This window comes from Cibotium barometz, chromosome 21, assembly GCF_041138505.1.
Source record: "Cibotium barometz isolate CiBa-2024 chromosome 21, ASM4113850v1, whole genome shotgun sequence".
Lineage (NCBI taxonomy): Eukaryota > Viridiplantae > Streptophyta > Polypodiopsida > Cyatheales > Cibotiaceae > Cibotium > Cibotium barometz.
In genome coordinates this window covers 21,542,892-21,564,587 of record NC_141066.1, presented here as the reverse complement: position 1 = coordinate 21,564,587, position 21,696 = coordinate 21,542,892, and the positions used below count along the sequence as shown (strand labels likewise).

General features: G+C 46.5%; 1 protein-coding gene across 1 annotated transcript in view; it reads left to right on the top strand.

The window, feature by feature from the left end:
• The window catches only part of LOC147626953 (alpha-1,6-mannosyl-glycoprotein 2-beta-N-acetylglucosaminyltransferase), a 174,361-nt gene that overhangs the window by 98,412 nt on the left and 54,253 nt on the right, over positions 1-21,696 (top strand). The window contains exon 12 of the mRNA XM_086815509.1: positions 15,532-15,625. Coding sequence (XP_086671635.1) covers positions 15,532-15,625 — 94 coding nt within the window. The remainder of the gene's footprint in view (positions 1-15,531; positions 15,626-21,696) is intronic.

Below are 21,696 nucleotides of genomic sequence, written 5' to 3'. Positions count from 1 at the left end.
TTCGGCATCCTCCTACTCATCACCTATACTCAACAAGTCAACATGTTAGGTGAGGCAATCAAACACCAATATCAACAACACTAGCATGCGTACACATGGCATCACCCAATCACAACATACATAGCATTGATCCGCAAAGCATATGCCAATCGCATCTTACAATGTAGTATTTATTATGATATCACTCACGATACTAATTGCAGACGGTTTTCGCCTCCAACACCTAGACATCCGCACGTGCCCAGCAGACGACTCCCGCCCGTTTTCGCCTCCGGCGCTCTGCACATCCGTACTACTCCTCCACGTGCAGGTACTTGTACACCAAGAAACTTAAATATTCAAATTAAGTAAACAAATAAAAGGGGGGAAAGCTTTGCAGGCACTCTACACCATATTCTCGCCAAGAAAATTTGCAAACTGCAGGTGGTGCAGGGTTGAGGCAATTTGCGGGGTTCAGGCAATTTGGGGGATTTCTCAATTTGAGGCCAAATTGAAAAAATTGGACATGTTGCTTTGCTTGCAATTTGGGGGTTTTCCAAATTGAGGTCAAAATTAGTAAATTGAGCCTCTTTCAGTTGCAAAAATTTGGGGCTTTTGTGAGAATTGGCCATTTAAATGCACATTGGAGCAATTGGAGATGTAATTGGGCATTACAGCTGTGATTTGTCGTGTATGTATACACATTGTGTGTAATTGGACAATTTGGTGCAGGTTTACACTTGCTTCGGTTTGCAGGCAAACATTTGCACAGACATTTGGTTGCTTGGCAGTGCACATTGGTGTTTGGTTTGCTTGCAGGTATATTTTGTTGACATGGCACAAAATGCTACAGATGTATTTGGTGTGCTCACCCAGGAGGACAAGTTGGATGGATCTAACTACTCCCTTTGGAGTTTCATGATCCGTAGATTGCTGGTAGCCAAAGGGCTTTGGGGCATCGTGTGTGGTGATGACACACGCCCACTTACCATACAACCAGCCACGTCTCAAAGCGGAGGTGCTCAAAGAGCTCCTGATGTAGAACCTGCTCCCACACAAGAGCAGAAGAGATGGGACTCTAGAGATGCACAGGCCATGTCATTGATAGTCCTTTCAGTGAAAAGGACTATTATTCCGCACATTCGTTCTTGCAAGACATCGAAGCTTGCATGGGACACATTGGAAGCAATGTATCAGGTACGCAGCGAGGCAAGAGTTGCCTACTTGAAGAGGCAATTGGATCTTCTTTCTATGGATGAGGGTGACTCCATGGCAGATCATCTCACCAAAGTGAAAGATTTGCAGGAACAATTGCTCAACATTGATGAGGTTATCCCAGACAGACAGATGGTCACCAACACTCTTCATTCTTTACCACCTTCCTACTTGGGCTTTCACACCTCTCTCAACCTCTCAATGAGAGGAGGTGGTGATCCCGTCACTTTTAAAGAGCAAGTGGGTTTACTCTTGCAGGAGGAGCAAACAAGAGCAAACTTATCGAGCAACCGTGGTGGAGACAAGGCATTTACAGCCAAGGATAAGGGTAAAGCAAAGAGCTTTAAGCATGGGGGACAAGGCATTTACAGCCAAGGATAAGGGTAAAGCAAAGAGCTTTAAGCATGGGGGACAACAGTCTAGCAAGGTTGGTCATGGACAGCCCTCTTCTGGTGGTGAAAAGTCTGACAAAGGGGATGCAAACAAGCCTAAAAAGAAGGGCAAATGTCACTACTGCCATAAGCCTGGGCACTACATCAGTGAATGTAGGAAGCGGATTGCAAAAGAGAAAAGGAAAGAAGCAGGGAATGTGGTAGTAGACTCTTCTGATGACAAAGCACAACAATCAGCTAATGTAATCCAGGAAGAGTACACTTTTTTGGTCACATGCACTAGTGGCACACCAAGTGCTTCAGACACTGATATGTCTTGCATTGCATCTGACAGACAGAATGCATCATGGTATTTTGATAGTGGTGCTTCGAGCCACATCACTTCATGCAAAGATGTATTTCAGCACTTGGTTTATGCTTCAAATGGCCGCACTGTATCATGTGCAGATAATACCACATATCCAGTAAAGGGAATTGGCAATGTCATACTTATTGGAGCCAATGGTGCCAATATATGTATGAAAAATGTATTGTATGTTCCAGGGATAAAGAAAAATCTGCTCTTCGTCTCAGCCCTAAACGACCAAGGTTTAAAGGTTGAATTTGAAGATGGGAAGTGTTTGGTAAAAGACCCATCAAAGGGTTATGAAATAGTCACTTCTGGAACACGATACAAAGGCTTGTATAAGCTGGACAACTATGACAAGCGTACTTATGATGCAAATACAATGGCTGCCCACACTCCTGCTATGCATGATGCAGAGCTATGGCATGCTCTTTTTGGGCATGTAAATTTTCGGAGTTTGATGCTTTTACAAAAGCATCATATGGTTGATAATATGCCACCTCTTGAGTCTCCACCAAGACATGTATGTGAGGGGTGTATTTTGGGAAAGATGCAACGAAAACCATTCCCCAAAGATGGAGCTGTTAGAGTTGAAAGTAAATTACAGCTCATACATAGTGATGTATGTGGTCCAATGCGGACACCATCCATAGGGGGGCATCTTTACTTCGTCACATTCATTGATGACTACTCCAGGTTTGCTTGGGCTTATCCCTTGAAAGCGAAAGCAGAGGTGTTTACATGCTTTCGACACTTTGTAGCAATGGCTGAAAATATGTGTGGATGTAAAGTCCAAACACTCCGCTCAGATAGAGGTGGAGAATACATGTCAAATGCATTCAAGGATTATATGCTTCAAAAGGGCATCAAACACCAATGTACTGTGCCTTATACACCGCAGCGAAATGGTGTAGCTGAAAGGAAAAATAGATCTCCCATGGAGATGACAAGATGCATGGTGAAAGCACAAAAGTTGCCTCACAAATTTTGGATGGAAGCTATAATGTGTGCAACTCATCTGTTGAACAGGTGTCCAACAAAAGCTTTGAAAACCATAACACCATTTGAGGCTTGGTATAGCCGAAAGCCAACAGTGGATTATATGTGTACATTTGGGTGTTTGGCATATACACATGTGCCAGACCAACTCCGAACAAAGCTAGATGACAAAGCAATGAAATGCATTTTTGTAGGCTACAACAATGAGAGCAAAGGATACCGTCTTTATAATCCAACTACACGAAGGATTTTTGTCAGTAGAGATGTGGTATTTGCTGAAAATTCAGAATAGCCCATGTACAGCTTGTATAAAAGTAATACAGGCATACAGGACATGTTTGATGGACTATTACCCATTGCAATTAGGGGGGATTTAGATCAGCCAGCCCCTACACAACCCTACACAAGAAAATCCTCATGTAGAACATATGGAATAGCTAGCCATTCAGCCCCCTTCTATGGAGGAAGTGGAAGATCTTGTCAGGGAAGAGCAAACAGCCATAGACACAGCCAAGTCAGTGCCAAGATGGTTGCTGAAAACTTTGCAAGAAAGCAAAGTTGCAGCTCCACTCACAGGTAGAACAAGGGCTAGTTCCAGCCATGCTTTGAATATACATCGTGGAGAGTCTGCATTAGCAATGGGTGGTCTCTTTGATTAAGAAGAGCCTTCTTCTTATGAAGAAGCACATGAGAATGAGCATTGGTTGCAAGCTATGCAAGCTGAAATTTCTTCTATCATGAAGAACAATACATGGGATCTTGTGGAATTGCCTAAAGGCAAGCATGTCATTGGAACAAAGCAGGACTTGTGGCTAAAGGCTACTCCCAAAAAAAGGGAATAGATTATGAAGAGACTTTTGCTCCTACTTCGAGGATGACCACAATAAGATCAGTGATTGCATTGCTGCACATAAAGGATGGATAGTGCATCAATTGGACATCAAAACTGCATTCTTAAATGGGGATTTATAGGAGGAAGTATATGTAAATCAGCCCATTGGTTTTGTAGTTCCTGGTGAGGAACATAAAGTATCCAGGTTACACAAAGCATTGTATGGGTTAAAGCAAGCTCCAAGAGCTTGGTATGATAAGATACATGCTCATCTAACCAGCCAAGGTTATGTGAATAGTCCAGCTGAAAGCATATTGTATGTGAAAAAAACCGATGCCGATATTCTCATAGTCATCTTGTATGTAGATGACATGCTCGTTACAGGTACTAGCAAAGCACAAATTTCAGATTTCAAAGCTGATTTGAAAGCTGAATTTGATATGTCAGATTTGGGGCCTTTACACTACTATCTCGGCATACAGTTTATGCATACAGATGATGGCATTGTTATGCAACAAACTAAGTACATAAAAAGTTTGCAAAAAAGGGTTCACATGGATGAATGTAAGCCCATTTCTACTCCAGTAGAACCAGGTGTACGGCTTACTATGCATGATATTGGAGAGCCTTTTGAGGCCGGCATTTACAGCCAGGCAGTGAGACGTCTCATTTACTTGTGTAACACGAGGCCAGACATATCTTTTGGGGTGTCTTTGAGCAGCAAATTCATGCACAGTCCAGGCACAAAGCATTGGCAAGCAGTCAAACGCATTTTTCGTTATCTTAAGGGTACTCGGGATCTTGGTTGGTTCTATCCCAGGGGGGGCAGCTTGCAGCTTTATGCATACAGTGATTCAGATTGGGCTAGTGATTATGATACCAGGCAATCCACCAGTGGGAATTGTTTTTTTCTTGGCAGTACATGCATATCTTGGTTGAGTAAAAAGCAACCCACTGTCGCCACATCTACTTGTGAGGCTGAGTACATCTACTTGTGAGGCTGAGTACAGGGCAGTCTTCACAGCTACAGTAGATTGTGTATGGTTGAGGAGACTATTGGCTGATCTTCGTGAGTGTCAGCAGACACCCACCACCATTCTCACTTATAGCCAAAGTGCTATGGCCGTGGCACGAAATCCAGTATTTCATGCACGTACCAAGCACATTGAGATTCATTATCACTATGTCAGAGAGAGGCTACATGCAGGGGAGATCAGTTTATCTTACTGCCCTACATAGGATAATGTAGCAGATCTATTCACAAAGGCTTTACCTCGAGAAAAGTTTGAAGCTTTCCACAAAGCTTTGGGCTTACTCTCATACAGAGAGTGATGTGCTACCTTGTACAGGTTCACACTTCCACTACAGGGGGGATTTGTAGGCATATGCTCACTTATGGTAGTGCTATGTGTGAACAGGGCTTAACCAAGGGCACTTTTTTCCATGTGGTTTTTCCCCTTGGATATAAGTGTGAAAGGACACACTACCTATAATATTTTGTACTTCTATATTATATGGATGTGGCACACATGCAAGAGTTGACTTGCACTTTGTGGATACCACACTTTTGTCTCTCTCTCTCTCTCTCTCTCTCTCTCTCTCTCTCTACAGAGAGCATTTTCTTCAGCTCACAGCAGATGGTTTTGTGATCAGACCCAGTTACATGGATGTACACTTGTCTCATGCAGTATGATGTGCTATTGGTCAGATTCGCACATCCTCACACCAGCTTGAGATTGAGATTGGCCGATATAGAGGTATACCAGCTGAGGCCAGGATATGCCGAGTATGCCATAGGGAGCCAGAGACAGAGCTGCATTATATATGCCATTGTACTGCATACTATGAGATACGTGGTCGTTTTCACTGTTTATTCAGAGAGGGTTTTGGACCACTTTCCAGAGTCATGGGGTACCAGGACCAGAGGTGTTTGGGATTGTTCTTGCTTGAGCTGCGGAGACATAGAGATAGCCTGCTTAGACGCACAGAGAGCCAGACTCAGAGGCACATTACAGACTTCTTTAGTCCAGCCATCACTGCGCCAGATGGACCACAGCAGCAGCAGGACATGGATACCGCCCACACCAGGGGTACACTGATTGATCGTGCGATTGAGCTTGGGTGGTCCAGACGCCCACGACTACGGAGGAGGGCATCCCAGCATAGACGGAGGTTGCAGCGGCAGATTCGGATTATTCTTGCAGGACACCCAGTCAGGGTGCTGACCACAGAGGATATTGAGGAGATCCGCCAGTGTCCGATGCGGCACATATTATGAGATGGAGGTACCTCCATAGTGTACCTTCCAGTTCCAGTTTCATTTTCTAGGTGCCAGTAGTATCATCTTTATTTTTCATTTTCTGGGTTTTTTTATCCAGACATTGTATCAGATCCACCATGATGTAACTTTTGGTCTCATAGGTCATTATGGCCTTTTGAAGACGTTAATATAACATTTCATTTCATTTCATTTCTCTCTCTCTCTCTCATTTCTGTGTGAGCTTCTCTATCCTGCACCTAACCCTAATGTGCAGGTTTGTGTGTGTGAGTGTGTGAGTCCATCACCAACATGAGGTGCCATCCAAGCCCGACCAGAGAAAATTGCGGATCAATCTCTGCAATTGGCCAATGTAGGCACGAGAGAAGCACCAACAAGAGGCAATAAACCAAGCTGAGGCAAGCAAAACCTGATTAGCCACCAAAGCTCTGGAGGCTAAATCTAATCTCCTGGAGCTCCAATGGAGGAGCTTCTTCCGGATACTCATAAGTACCGGAGCAAACTGCTCTGCAGGAGAAATATCAATCCCAACTTGGCATCCCAAATATCTAGCAGTGCATCCTCTGCTGATCCAAGTAAAACCAAGCTCTGCACCCCAATCAACTCTCGGTGAATCACTAACCCAAAAACCAATAGATTTGTGCCAATTAATGAGTGCCCCTGTTGCCAAACAGAACTCCTCTAGTGCTATCCGGAAGGAACATAAGCATATATGTGAAGCCTCCAAAAAGAGGGCTGTGTCATCAGCTAACTCAGAGTCAACCAACTCCTCATGACTACGAAGAGGCAACCTCAATCTTGAAATACCAGCAGTGGAGCGGAGAAAGATGCTCATGGCCTCTGCAACTATGATATATAATAAAGGGGCTAATGGGCAACCCTGTCGTACTGGGCGAGAAATCTGAAACCGCTCTCCTCTATCACCGCAAGCAAGAACTCTAATGTGGGCATCACGATACATGCATGAAACTCCCTTGATCCATCTCTGAGAGAAGCCCATATGACTAAAAGTACCCTCAAGGAAGTCCCAATCCACTCTATCATAGGCCTTCTCAAAATCCAAGAGCAGAATGGCTAAGGGCTGATTGCTCGCTTTAGCCCATTCGACGGCCTCCCAAAACGAGAAAATGTTATCAAAGATGCTCCTGCCGTGTAAGAATCCATTCTGGGTATCTTGGCGTCTTGTTGAGGCTTTCCAGAGGATTCCGAGGGGCACTCCAGTTCGCTATCTTGGATCTCCGGTGGGCATTGATCTCTCTTCGGAGTTGCAGCTCGGCCCCCTTCTTCTGAGTATTTGGAAGAAGCTTTTGTACTGGAGTTCCGCGAGACTCTCCCTAGCTGGTACAGTGGTGGTGGCGAACAAAGTCCTTGCCACCATGTGGTACATTACTTCTTGTTGGGCCTTCTCCCGAGCATGTATTGGTTAGGTACAACGGTTGATCCAGAATTTCTTATGGGCCGGGAGTGACGGGAGGCTTGCCAGGGCCAAGGTGGCATGGAGACTGATCATTCAGGCGCGACGGAGAGGGGGCCTTGGCATCATTGCATAGTCACAGGGGACGGAGGGGACGGCAGCTTGGAACGCGGGGACGCCGATTCGGGACGGACCAGCAACGGGGACGGACGGGGACGGACGGACGTCCCCCATGGCACGTTTCTCACAAGGGACGGCGACGGGGACGGCACAGGGACGGGGGACGCCGGTGAGGGACGGACCTGTGAGGGGACGGCAGAGAGATGCCTGCCATTTTTGGCCGTTGCGCTGCCCATTTCTAGCCTTTTTTAGCTGTTGGCTCTTTGAGGCTTGTTTGGCCCTCTCTCTCTCTCTCTTGCCCTTGAGGCTTAAGTTTGAGCCTTGGGCCTTGGGCCTTGGCCCTTGAGGCTTGGCCCTTGCCTCTCTCTCTCTCTCACTTGCCCTTCCCTCTCTCTTGCCTATCTAATATCTATATATAGAACAAGGCCCCTGCAGAGAGGGGCTCACGCCCCCCTCCGCACCTTCCCCCAAGTAGGCTGGTGTGAAACTGCGCGCCGCAACGGACTCAAAATTTACAGCCCATATGCAGTAGGTGTATAATAACTCACCGCATATGCATGTAGCCTGGTTGGCAGTGTGCCAACCTTCTCTAGAATCATCTCATGCTATCTGGCCACAATCGGCCACCATCCGGTGTTTAAACCGGGACTTATCAGGTGACCGTGCTACTCATAAATGCCTTCTCCTCATATAGGGGGGACTCACAAAGTAGAGTTAGCCGGTGCCTGCGTAGTTACCTGAGGGTGGAAAAACTAAAAAAAAAAGTATTTTTTGAGTGCCGTTCCCTCCCCCGTCCCCGTTCCCTACTTATGGCCGTCCCCCGTCCCGTCCCCGTCCCCGTCCCCCGTTACCGTCCCCCGTTCCTTGTGACTATGCATCATTGACCATGCTATTTAGAGCCACACCCTAGTGGGCAAGCTGATTGTTAGAGGACGACTCCTCGGTGGTGAGCCTTGGAAGGACTTCCTCTTGGCGCAGATTTCAGCCCGCACCCCGAGTCTAGGGGACCCTTGGCCGCAGAGTACGAGATGGATCTTCACAGAGATGAGAGCCCGCGTATTTAGCCCTGCCTTTGAGGACAGATTTGCAGGGAGTTCACTCTGAGCTTGGGACGACCTCAGGCTGTCCCTCAGGCAGCTAGCTCCGGTTGCCTTAGAGGAGCAACTTCGGCAGCCATTGATCTGGAACCCCTTGATCCTTTTACCCAGTGGCCACATGCTGGGGGCCTTACCGCATGTATCATGGGGCACATTGAGCTTAGGATCTGCCAGGTCCCTTGGAGATTGGCTTGCACACAGGCAGTTTTAGGAGAAAGGTTTGGCAGGGATCCGGGGTACAAACAAGCCTAGCATCGACATTGGCTCTCCTATTCCTCACAAGTGGCTGACTCCTATCCCAGACCCGACACGAGGCATGATATCGTTGTCATAGTTCATGGAGCAGATGAGGGCAGTGGTTTCCTCACTTTTTCTATTGGAGGCGACAGCTCGAGCAAGGGTGGGGGCGACAGCTTCAGCGAGCAGCGAGAGCTCGGCTGTCCGATCTATTGAATACCTTTTCGATGCTCTTCTTCGTTCTTTGAATGCACAATGAACTCTGAAAGTCTTTCCATACTTTCATGATTAGTATTGTAGCAACGAAACATGCATTCAAAAATGAACACAAGTGTTGGATATAGGTGAGTCTACGCTCCTTGAATATTGTAGGGCGTCGCCCAAATATCACAACCATCCAACAATACTAGTCTCCTTGCTCACCAATGATTCTATAGCATTCTTAAACTAGAAACCACTCTATCAGCACTAGTATTTGATCATGGCTATGCTACCCAGAGCTTCTCTGAATTCTATTATTGGATTGTTAGAAATCTAGCATGGTATCACACTAAACTAGAACATGGGGAAGAGTGCAAGAGAGATGAAGCAAACTGAGATGATCATTCATTGATGTGACCCCTAAATAAATAGGGCCAAGTACAAGGTACAACACACTAGTCTATATGGGATAAATCTCTAGGTGACACATGGCACGCACACACGACTCAAGACAAAAGTTTATACTAGACTAGGAAAAGAGTACACCTAGTGTGCACTTATTTCCAACACCCTCCTTAAGTGGACACTAGGAGGAAGACAAAAGACAAGACTGAAAGAAAGACAAGACAAGACCAAGACTGAAAGACAAGATAGAAGACAAGATAGAAAAGATCCTGAGACACCCCTCCTCAAGTGATATCCTCATATGGGTCCACAAGGGTAGGGACAAGAGATAATGGACCAGAAAAGAAAGAGATGGACCTTGACCCACAGATACACCCTCCTCAAGGGCTATCCCTCCTGCTGGTCAAGGATAAATCTGGTGCTCATGGCCCAGTTTCTCATGCCATGTCAGGGGTTGCCACAGGGTAGGTGCAAAATAAAAGAGAGGTCCAGACAGACAGAAAGATGTGACTTCTCCCCTCAGATTGAATCCCTCATAAGGACATCTCCCAGAACAGATGGAGAAGCCTATAAGATCAGACAGATAGGGAAGGTAAGTCCAGAACAGGGTCCTCTTTGGCCTACATCATGTGGTGACCAAAGTATAGGAGAGAGAAAAAAAAGGTCTTTTTATGCAGAGAGTTAGGGCAGAGTACCGAAGAATAGATGCCAAAGATAAATAAATGAGAGATAGCATCAGAAATGAGAAGGTCTTACCCCTATTTTGATGGGCAGTGTCTGTTCTCTTACAAGATAAAATTCAGTTCTGAAAATTAATTTTTAAGAATAAAATAGAACTGAGAATATTGCAGCATACAAAGGATAATCCATTTTAGTTTTTACCTCAGGTCTTCCACCCTTTCAAGCCCATGTCACAGACACGCTATCCAGGGGGTAACCCGAGAGAAAGGCAGCTGCAAACAGAGATTTCTTAGAGGAAATGTTGCTGCAGATAGAGAGAGAGGCATACGGGCCTGTCAGAAGCAAAAGAGCAGCAACTAATACCTCGTTTTGATATAGGAGTGGAGCAGCCAGTAGAGAATATGTCTTGAACAGAGAATGGGGGCTGCCCATACTGAAAACAAGAGGTGCGCAGCCTTGAGAGAATAAAAGCGAGTTGTTGTTGCAGCACCAGCAGCAAGAAAGGTGTCGACATGTAGAAGACAAGGGGGGCAAATTAAGAACTCAGAAGCGGCCTGCTGCTGTAGCATAATGAGGAAAATGGAGATGACCCCAGGGAAAGAGAGCAGGTCGGCCTGCTTGCTGAACAGAAGCGGGGCAGAAAAATAACGGGGCATATGAGCATCACGTTGAGGCAAGGCATCACCAGAATTATTTCGAAGCAAAGAAGTAGCTCCATGGCGGGATCAGGGACTATCGACTGCAGAAAATATGGGCGACATCAGGGCAGTAGAGTCGTGTCGAATAGGAGCTGGAGATGTCGAGCAGATTCAGCAGCAGAAGACTCATTGTAGAACAGGAGAGCGGCCTGTTTCAGCAGTATAGAGAAGGGCGACACCATAGCGGGCTGATGCAGAAGATCATGGGCTGTTTGGTGCAGCATGAGAAAAGCAGGAGCGGGCTGCTGCAGCAGATCATGTCGAGGGCAGCTTGTGGCAGATCAGCAGCACCTCAAAGAACAGGAGAGGAGAGTAGCTAGAGCTGGATCTAAGACCCCTGATGGGGCAAAGCTAAAAAGGAAGCTAGACCTAGAGAAAATCTATGGCTAGATCTAGACTAAAGGGCTGAGGAGAAGAGGAATCTACATGGCTCTGATACCATGTTAGAAATCTAGCATGGTATCACACTAAACTAGAACATGGGGAAGAGTGCAAGAGGGATGAAGCAAACTGAGATGATCATTCATTGATGTGACCCCTAAATAAATAGGGCCAAGTACAAGGTACAACACACTAGTCTATATGGGATAAATCTCTAGGTGCCACATGGCACGCACACACGACTCAAGACAAAAGTTTATACTAGACTAGGAAAAGAGTACACCTAGTGTGCACTTATTTCCAACATGGATTTCTTCCCAACAAAGGCTATCAAGTGAGTTTCAAAGCTCAATCTTGTCCAAACACTAGATCACACTACGGAACAAGTATACAAACACTTGATCACTACGGAACAGGCGTATAAACAACCAAAGAGTCAACCTCTGTGTATGAATCTTGGTGTCCCATACCACCAAGAGTCAAGACCACCATGAACTTCATGAACATATGACGTACCATTCCATCAAATGAGCATGAAGTTCACTGTGACACATAAGTCAACTCTTTTCCTCTCCTTGAGAAATAGCTACAAAATCTCAAGCATATGGATGACTACACACCCAAGCCTATGGGTGTTTGGACTATATGAGCTATGCAACACCGTATATGACATACAATTTGCCCCAAAGTTCAACATGGCTATAGCTTCAAGAGCTATATCAAGTACAACCATATACTCAATCTGAAGTATTTATGAGAATAATCCAACAACATTCCAATGGCCCATTACATAAACTGCTGATCAAGGCAGTCTATGAAGTAACAAGGGAAGGTGTAAAGACTAGCCACGAGGTAGTTTTTAGAGCAAGACCTCTCAGGGACACTCCCATCTTGTTAAACGAAAGGAGCAATGACATACTCCAAAGGTAGGTAGAGTAGCTTCGTACTTTATTACAAGCCGCGTTGAACAATTAGGCTATTAACATCATGAACATCCAGGTTTCGCTAAACTCCGAATTGAAAGATCACTACGGACCTCACTCTAAGACCACTACAAATCTTAGAACAGTTGATCTCTATGGACCATGCACGAGCGCTTGCATCTGTGTGGACTAAGCATAATATACTTTGGTTGTTAAGTAGCACAACATTGCAGTTGTCTAGTACGTCCTCATCCAAGAGATTGTCTCATGAATCTAGGACCATACAAGCACTGTCAGACTCTCCGGCTTGCCTTTGTTAAGTGCAACATTCACTAAGCCTCAATGAGCTAGGCTACAACATCACGGCCCAAAAATGCAAGACAAAAATGGGCAAGGGATTGATATGCATTATCCCAACAATGGAAACTAACGTCCTTGTGTGCCTAACTGTGTGTGTGACTCCGCACACACAAACTAGAAAGTGTCAGAGCTAATGCTCTGTGTGACTGCACACACCTAGAGCCAAAACAAGTCGAGTTACACTCGCTCCAATCATCTCAGATTCTTGGGACACACATTGGAGGTAATAGCTATATCTAATCCCATACCACAACGTCAAAGGTGTCAAGTCTTGTTGCGGATGTTGTGAATGAACTACGTCACTATTTCTAGACTGTGCCAGAACAAGACCTCGCACACTCGTATCCTGTTGGATGCCCATAGGCATGCACAAGAGGTAAAAGAACTCAAATTCCATGTTGATGCATGGCTACACATGCATGTGTAGGAACCAAGATATGAACACTAGATGGTTGGTAATGCCATCTATTCTCGAGCGCACCCACCAATGTAGTAATTATGGTCACTCGGGTGGTGCAATACCTCGCTCCTGAGCTCCTCCTACTTTTGAATCCATGATTCTATTGTGTGTGACTACGCACATTGAGAAATTGATGACAAATACAAGTGTGTACACTCACAAATCGATGATCACTTACTGTACGGCTGCGCACTTGCGCTTTGCCTTAGCATGCACATGTTACCAGCCTAGTACTTATGTCATCATGTGTGTGTTTCACACCCCCCCCCCCCACACACACACACATTTAGAGTGACTTTTTGTGGGAACCTTCCCCAAAGCTTAAAAAATAATTTTTTTTTATTAAGGCTCTAAAGTCTTATCTTTATCCCGTGGCGCTCGTGAGGCAGCTGCTGCTGGTTGGACGTGGGGAGTAGCTTCTTCTGCTCTGCAAACAACGGCCAAATGCTGTGCTTACAAACACACAGCGCACCGCTGAGTGCACTCCCTTGTAAGGCAAGCTCGGCTGGCCTTTTTGGTTGGCTGCCCTGGGTAACCTAGGTGGCCGCCTTGCTTTGGCTTCAAGAGCCTACACCAGTCTTGCTTGCCAGATGGAATGTCCAGTAGCCGCTCAAGGACAAGATGAAGGGGAGGCCATTTACTCATGATGCGGCGCAGGCCATCGCAGCCTGCAGGGTTTCATGTCCCCAAGCTTTCAATAGAGAGTAAGGTCTCTCTCTTTGGTGGCCTTGTGGCTCAGCCCCAAGCTCCTCTACCAGTGTGCTCGTCTTCAAGAGACATCTCTTGAGCGTGAGCGCCGGCCGTTGACATGTTGGTGTCGTCTGTCTGCTGTCGGACTGCCGCTATGTTGTGCCCGTTGTGCATGCGCTGCTGTTGCCTGTGGCTTGCCGGCTGTGTTGTTGCCGCGCTGTTCCCACCGGTTCTCTGCTTGCCAGCCTTGGTTGTTGGTAGGCCTTGTGCCTACTGTCGCCTCGTTTGTTGGACCTCCTTGTTCCTTGGGCGTCACGTTGATGGCCGACCGCCCTGTGCGTGCCTCTCTCTTTTGTTGAGTGCCTCCACCAAGGAGCCATATGTTGAAGCGAGAGAACAAAACTCTTTCTCTGGTGGCAGCACATGAGGCGAGAGAAGAAGACTTTTCTCTTTCCCTCTCTCTCTTTAGTCCTTTTTGTCTTACTTTTGATGAGACACCATCAGCTGTGTACTATGTTTTGGTCTCATAGGCCACTTTGGCCTTTCGCAAACATTAATATATCTTTCTCTCTTTCTCTTTCTTTGGTGGCAGCGCACAAAGCAAACGACATCTGCAATGTGGGTAGCCCTTGTGGGTCGACTGCAACCAGAGCAACGTTGTCATCTCCAACGTGGGCCGGTTTCATGGCTGTTGCAAGCAACGTTATTTTAAAACTCCAGTGGCTGCAGTGAGTAGGCGCCTTCTACAGCCGGGTGTGAGCTTTTACGCGCGCTACTTTGAAACTTTCCCATAGCATCCCTATTTTCTCCACCTTATCCTCTTCCATACACAGGCAGAGGGACACATAGAGAAAAAATGAGAGATAAAAATAAAACAATTGAAAAAAAAACAAAGATAAGATAAGGTGTATCTCTTCCGGAGCTCGATCACGCGCGAGAAGAAGCAAGAGAGAGGACTACGTTGGCTCTGATACCAATGTTACATCGTTGTGTATGCCGCCATAGCCAAGGAGGGCTCCGAGCTCTTGGTCACCACCCAACCATAGAGAAATGTGGACAAATGTCCACACTGCCGGGCTTATATTGTGGCCTACCTGCCCACACTACCCCGGCTGCCCACGGTCCTTCAACTTGGGTGCCTCACCCCTGAACCCCGAACACACTCACCACACGTGCTCTGGCGTCTGAACTCTGTGTTTGGTCGAGCTCTACCGCCACTACGGGCAACTCACACATGCCATTATAGGCTATGTGACATAAGCCCATAGCTTAACTAATGACGTGGTGGTGGGCCCACCATGCACATAATCTAAGAGTGGCACTAGATAGAGAAGCTGGCCTATATGGTCAAATATATTGACAAATGTGCCTAGCCTAATAGATGGCTTTTTGTTGAAGAGTAGGTTTTGTTAGCCATCACAACCATAGAGTTACTAAACAAGGAGGAGTGTGGGCTTTAAAAGGAGGTGTGTGTGCACGTGTGCGCATAGAGGGAAACATAGTTGATGGTTATATAGTCTTGTGGGTTGACTACCATGAGTATATAACATGCACGTTCTTAAAAGGTGAATTTGGGCATGTTCATGGATTCATCTAGGTATATATCCTGTTAAGAACGCTAGCTCATTGAACACTTCTCAAGTCTTCACAAATACTTAAAAAGCTGTTTCAGAGATTGAAGTTAGAAATTGTGTGTTGATGTATGTAGTGGTCCCTCTTTTTAGCTCAACCTAAAGTTTGTTAAGTTTAAAGGCTGTGATTTTCAGGCACCCTTTTGAGATGCAAAGAGTTGAAGTTCTGCTCTAAATTGTTGCTGTCAACAGGACCAAGTGATTTCTCCTATGCGCCAGGAAGCTTTGAGGCTTTTGTGAAGGTACCAAGCCTTTTGCGGCCGCACACTCAAATTTTTTGTACAAGGTAGGGGAAATAAATGAAAATTTCTTTTCAAAAGCTGGCTAGAAGGAAGGATTTTTCTAGTATCCTAGAGTATCTTCTCCTTGTGTTTTAGGCTAGTTTATGATGTCACTGGAAGCTTGGATTATCTTTTAGGTTTAACAAATTATGTAGTAGGTACCTTATGCTGTATTGTGTATCACCCAATTAAAATATCATGACTTCTGAGTTGATAAAATGAAGTCTGTTACACAAGACAAAGTTCCATATTAAAGCCCAAAATTTAAGTGAAAAGATTCCAAGGAGAAAGTTTGGTGCCTAGAGTTGAGCTTCAAGCTTAAGAGTTGAGTCTGGTGTGGTAACTGGAGTTTTAGTGCGAAATTTTCTTGTAGCTCACTTGCCGTCCCCCTTTTTAAGGAGGTTTGGGATTGATAGAAGGGTTATGACAGCATATGATGCGTGGCAGCAGTCATGACCCTTTGAGATCTTCACAAATGCTTGTCTTGACAACTAGATTTCCCTTCATTAAGCCTCTGTTGAGGGCAATGGTCATGTGTGTTATGGAATTCAGGACATAAGTGGGTTGGCTTTATTAATAAGGTTAGGCTTATAATCATTGGGCTTAGGGTAAATGAACTTAAGTCTCCTTTTATTAGTTGCTTTTATCATTCATTCCAAGCCTATATGAGTGAGTGGGATGCTCAGAATTGGTCATCGGTAGTTTTCGTGGAGATCAGGCCAATGACCAAGCTCTAGTCCCATACTTGAATAATGGGCTCAGGTTGTATGGGATACTAGGGCTTAGGCGATGTGTGCAATCGCCTCAAGCTCGCGGCTGCTCTCCATGGAGCTATGGTTGGGTGGTGAGCTTCCCAGCAACCCCATTCATGGTCTTTAGATGCATGTTTGTGCATGATGGCGATTAAGGGCATTTCTAGCAGACATAGGATGAACACAAGTGAAGTTTGTGTTTCCATGTGGACCTTATTTTTCAACAAAGGACATAAATGGACGGGGAGAGAGGGCTACATAACAACTTGTATGGAGTGAACATATCCAACCCCATAGGCATCTTGTAAGTATCTTGTATTGATGGGATTTCCCTAGGGAAAGTTGCATACTTAGGGAGTCTAGAGGGCTTTAAACTAATGTTTGAGGTAGCCAATGTGACGGCACGGCCATAGGCATTATTTGCATATTTAAAGTGCAAGGCTGAAAGGGGTTATAGCCTCGCAGAAGAAATTGGCCTCATGGCAAGCATTGGGCAAGGGGGGGCTCAGTCTAGCATGTGAACAGAGCTCCAATTGTGGAAGGGACATGGTTGGGAGGTGAAGAACAGAAGAAAGCCCTTTCTAAATCGATTTGACTAATCTTAAATTGAAGCTACTCAACAAACTAGGCTTCTAATACCTATGCAAAAAGGAAGATAAATTTTATGTTTTGCTAAATTGCTACAGTGGTGAACCGGATTTGATCTCCAAGCAAGTGCTTGCTGGTTTTCTTTTTGATGCAATTCCATCTTTTATACATGGCAGTTTTTCCTCAATTCGACATGATTAAAATACATTTTTATTTCACATTTATTAAGATTATGAATAAGATATATTAAGATATTTATCAAGCCAATGTATGCACAAACGTGTGAGCAAAACGGGCTGCACAGCAAAGAGGAGGTGGAGAGTGAGGAGCATTATGTATGCAGATGCAGAGCATATACAGCCATGAGAGAGAGATATCCCATTTTATTCAGAGAGCCACATTCCCTACGCCAGATCTTTGAGGCAGCAGACCAGTGCATACTGGGGAGATTCATTCTAGACATACAGCGTCACAGAGAGACATCATTACAGGCCCAAACAGCTCCAGAGGGGGGACGACAGACTTAGATTACTACATTTTTTCAGAGATCCACCCCACTCCCAGCCCCTACACAGCAGGGAATTACTCTCCAGAGAGCAGAGACACTCAGAGCCCGCAGGAGACAGAGGACACCTGGCTTTCCAACACCACGCCTATACCAGAGAGATGACAGAGATCAGAGCTCAGTTTCACAGAGAGGGTGCGGAGCGATTGGCTCGCTTCAGAGCAGACCCAGGCATGTTCTTCAGGGAGCTGTGGACACCCCCTTCATTGATGTATACCATTCTATACCGCCAGTATGGGTACAGGATGGAGCTAGCTAGGTTGCATATCATGATTGTATACTCCATGCATATAGCTTTGCATTCTTTTAGTAGTAGAGCTCCATCTTCTCCCCCACTCATTGTACTTATTGCACACCGAGATTCAACTTTCTAGTTCAGAACTTTTTCATTTTGTTGGGATGACAGAGGATACCCCACACAGGTACCACTGATTTGTCTCATAGGCCGAGTTCGGTCTTTTGGAAGACGTTAATAAAATCTTTCTTTCTTTCTCTCTCTCTCTACAGGGATGGTAGAGTCATTATCACTGAGCGCCATCCCAAATAGGGACGCGGGGTCTATGAACAAACACGTGGGGTTGGCAGTATGGAACTGCAATGGCATGCTGTGGTCGAATCCAGGAGGCTTGAGCGAGATTCTCACAGGCAGGGATGTCATTTTTTTTACAGAGACTCATCAGAGCCCTGAGAGGGGCTTACCATACATAGCCGGGTATGAGTGGGAGTCAGCTTTTCAAGGCGAGACCCGCACATCAGGAGGAGTACGTGGCTCGGGGGGGGGGGGGGGGGGGGGGGGGGGGTTAGCTGTCCTTTTTAGATCTCATCTCCGACAGATTCTCAGCATCGTCCGGAAGGACGAGGATGCACGATATCTTTGGGTGCGGCTTAGCAGTGATAGAGTCATCCACAGTGCTATGTGTTATTTTGCACCACGCCACTCCCCTTACGCCGCACAGCATGGCCAGTCACGGTACTTACCATTATATGAGGATATCATGGAGTTCTCACAGCTGGGGGAAGTCCTCCTACTTGGGGATTTCAACGCAAGGACGGGAAGTCAGCAGGTCCCACTACTCGATCTAGACGGCCCTATCAGACTACAGGAGCTGGACATCACTGACACAGGGCTGCAGCGATCATCACAGGACCGTGAGGAGGTCATAGTGTCCAGGAGATATTTCTTAGAGGAGCTGGGAGCTGCACATGGTCTCGTTATCTATAACGGGATTTCCCGATGGCCCTCCTCCGGTGCCCTCACCTCCTTCCCTCGCTCAGGAGGTACTAGCACTGTGGACTACCTTATGGGATCTCCGGCTTTGGCACACCTTATCCCCAACTTCTCCATTCCACCACTCCCTTTTGAAGCTGACCATGCCTACCTCTCTTTCACTCTTACCTGCACACCACCCGTCCCTCCACCACCTCCCCTCATCTCACATTACACTCAAGTCCTCTTTGATCTCGAGCTTGACCTTGTTTACTCCAACCACATCTACCGCCAACTCCAGGATGTGGAACCTACTGTCCCCCTATCCACCCTCACAACACAACTCACCACCATACTCCACACATCCACCACAGCTTCTTTCATATGCACGCGGCGGTCTACCGCCAAGCCACCTTGCGGTTCCATGCCCCAGAACTGTTGGTATGATGACGATTGTCGGGCCACACGCTCCCGTCTTAAGCATGAGGTACGGATTGGGCATGTCACGAAGCGCGAAGCGCAACGGATTTCTCAACGGCTCACCCGACGCAAGAAACGGGAGTTGTATGCTCGGAAAGAGGATGAGTTATACCAACTTTTCTTAGGGTCGAACTGCAAAGAGGCATGGAGGAAACTCCGATAACATCGCCTTACTTGAGCGGCAGTGCTTCCAGGCACATTTCCAGGAGCCCACGATGAAGGGCTGGCTTTTTGACACCCTCGTCACACCAGCCTTGATGTATGGAATAGCTTTGTGGGGGCCAGATTTATTCGATGAGGATTGGCAGCGAGTTGAGAGGCCTCAAGTCATGATGTTCTCCCGTATGATCTGCAGCAAACCATCAGTCCCACACCAGATTATCCCGGCAGAGTTTGCTGCAGCCCCGATGGTAGTGGAGGCACTCTTCCACAGGTACCCGAGGCTTGCCCTAGAGCCCTTCAGACAGCTAGCACTTGAGGGGCACTCTGGAGTATTGTATGCACTGGTTTCCACTTGGTTCTCAGTATACAGGCTCTGCATGGACCGCCTACCCCCCCTTCAGTAGAGTTTGGACTCCCCTTTTTTCTGGTTGTCTCACAAGGATACCAACCGGGTTATCCGATCAGATCTTCTTAGCCTCTACACACATTGCACATGGATCACACCCCCAGAGCTCCCCACAAAGATGCACTTTTACAGAGACCACTTCCTCACACTCACTGAGGATGGATTCATCCAACAGTCGGGCTACTTGAGTGTTCACATGTCCCATGCCATGCAGATTGCGATTGGCCAAATACGGGTTTCTTCCCACTGCCTCAGAGTGGAGACAGGTAGAGCTGGGCACATCTTCAGAGCCGGGAAGCTCGTACGGACACCCAGAGAGGAGAGGATCTGCCGACTATGCCACACAGAGGTTGAGACGGAGGAGCATTACATATGCCACTGCCCAATATACTATGAGATCCGCGGGAGGTTTCACTGTCTATTTCGTGAGGGATTCGGTCCACTCTCCAGGATCATTGACTTCCAGACCAACGTTGCATGGGCCTCTTCCTGCTTGAGCTCCGCAGACACAGGGACACCTTCTTGAGACACAGGCCCCAGCCACCCCACCCCCTCCCTCGGCAGCCAACCATCACCAGTTTCTTCCGGACCCAAGAGGTGGAGGAAATCGACATAGTGGATCTTGTGGACCCTCCACGAGCTGCTCTCTGGACCTACCTCACCCGAGAGGAGTTACCTCGGACCGAGCCCATGCACTCCAGCGTGCTCGACGCCCTCGACCCCCACGTCGGCCACGACACCTCATTAGCTCCAGATCCAGGACATGCTCCACCGCCATCGAGCTACCTTTCCACGTGACATAGCTGAGGGAGACCTCTCGGCCATACTCGTCAACCCCATGCTTAACATTTTGGAGAGTGGTATACCATCTACTTGGAGCTGATGTTGCTCCCATGTTTTTATGTTCTTAGTTTTCCATGACGAGTTTCCATGGACAGTTTTGTATCACCCCAGTGAGATAGCTATATTTATGTTTTCATTTTGTTTTATTTTCCATTCCATGCTGAGATATGCCATAGGCATTATTGTACCACTTTGGTCTCATAGGCCCATTGGGTCTTTAGTAGACGCTTAATCTCTCTCTCTCTCTCCTTGTTTGTCTCATAGGCCAATTTTGTACTACTTGTTTGTCTCATAGGCCAATTTTGGCCTTTTGCAGACGTTAATATATCTTTCTTTCTTTCTCTCTCTCTCCTTCTTCTTCTTCTTAGTAGACGCGATCTGCAGTCACCTCTTCTTCTTCCTCCTCCTCCTCCTCTCTCCCCCGATTTCTCACAAATTTCCCAATATTCCCAATTCCCTTTAATGCCCAATTTCTCATAAATTCCCAATTTCTCACAATTGCACAAGTTCTCAGGAGTCACAATTCCACAACTCCCCAATTGTCCAATTGTGACCACAATTGCCTAAGCTTTTACCATATTTTAAGTGCCTAACTAGGTAGGCCTACAAATAATTCTACAAACTACAAGTTGTAAACCATTTTATTGTATTTATATAGCAAAAATTACGAAACCTCTGTGTTTCTTAGCCGAAAGACGAAACGTTTTGTCCCGAAACCTCAAAAACCCCGAAACGTTTCCGGTGACTATACACTCAGGGGGCATTATCCTTTGCATCATCCAGAGTTTGGGTGTAGCCCTGGGAGCCTCGCTTCTCGTGGTCTGATAGGAGGTGCACTGGCCCCAACCTCTCTCGACTTGACAGGTTTTATGTGGATGAGTGGGCTTGCGCCCATGGAGGCGTGATCGGCATCTTGATAGGCACTACTTTTTCAGATCACGCTTTGGTTATTCGATGCCCAGTGTCATGGGCATAGTGTGTATCTACCGTGTGCTACACGCACACAAGATTAGTTTCGAGGCTTGAGGCAGGCTGATTGACAAGTTGAGTTAGGGATAGACTAACGGGCGGGC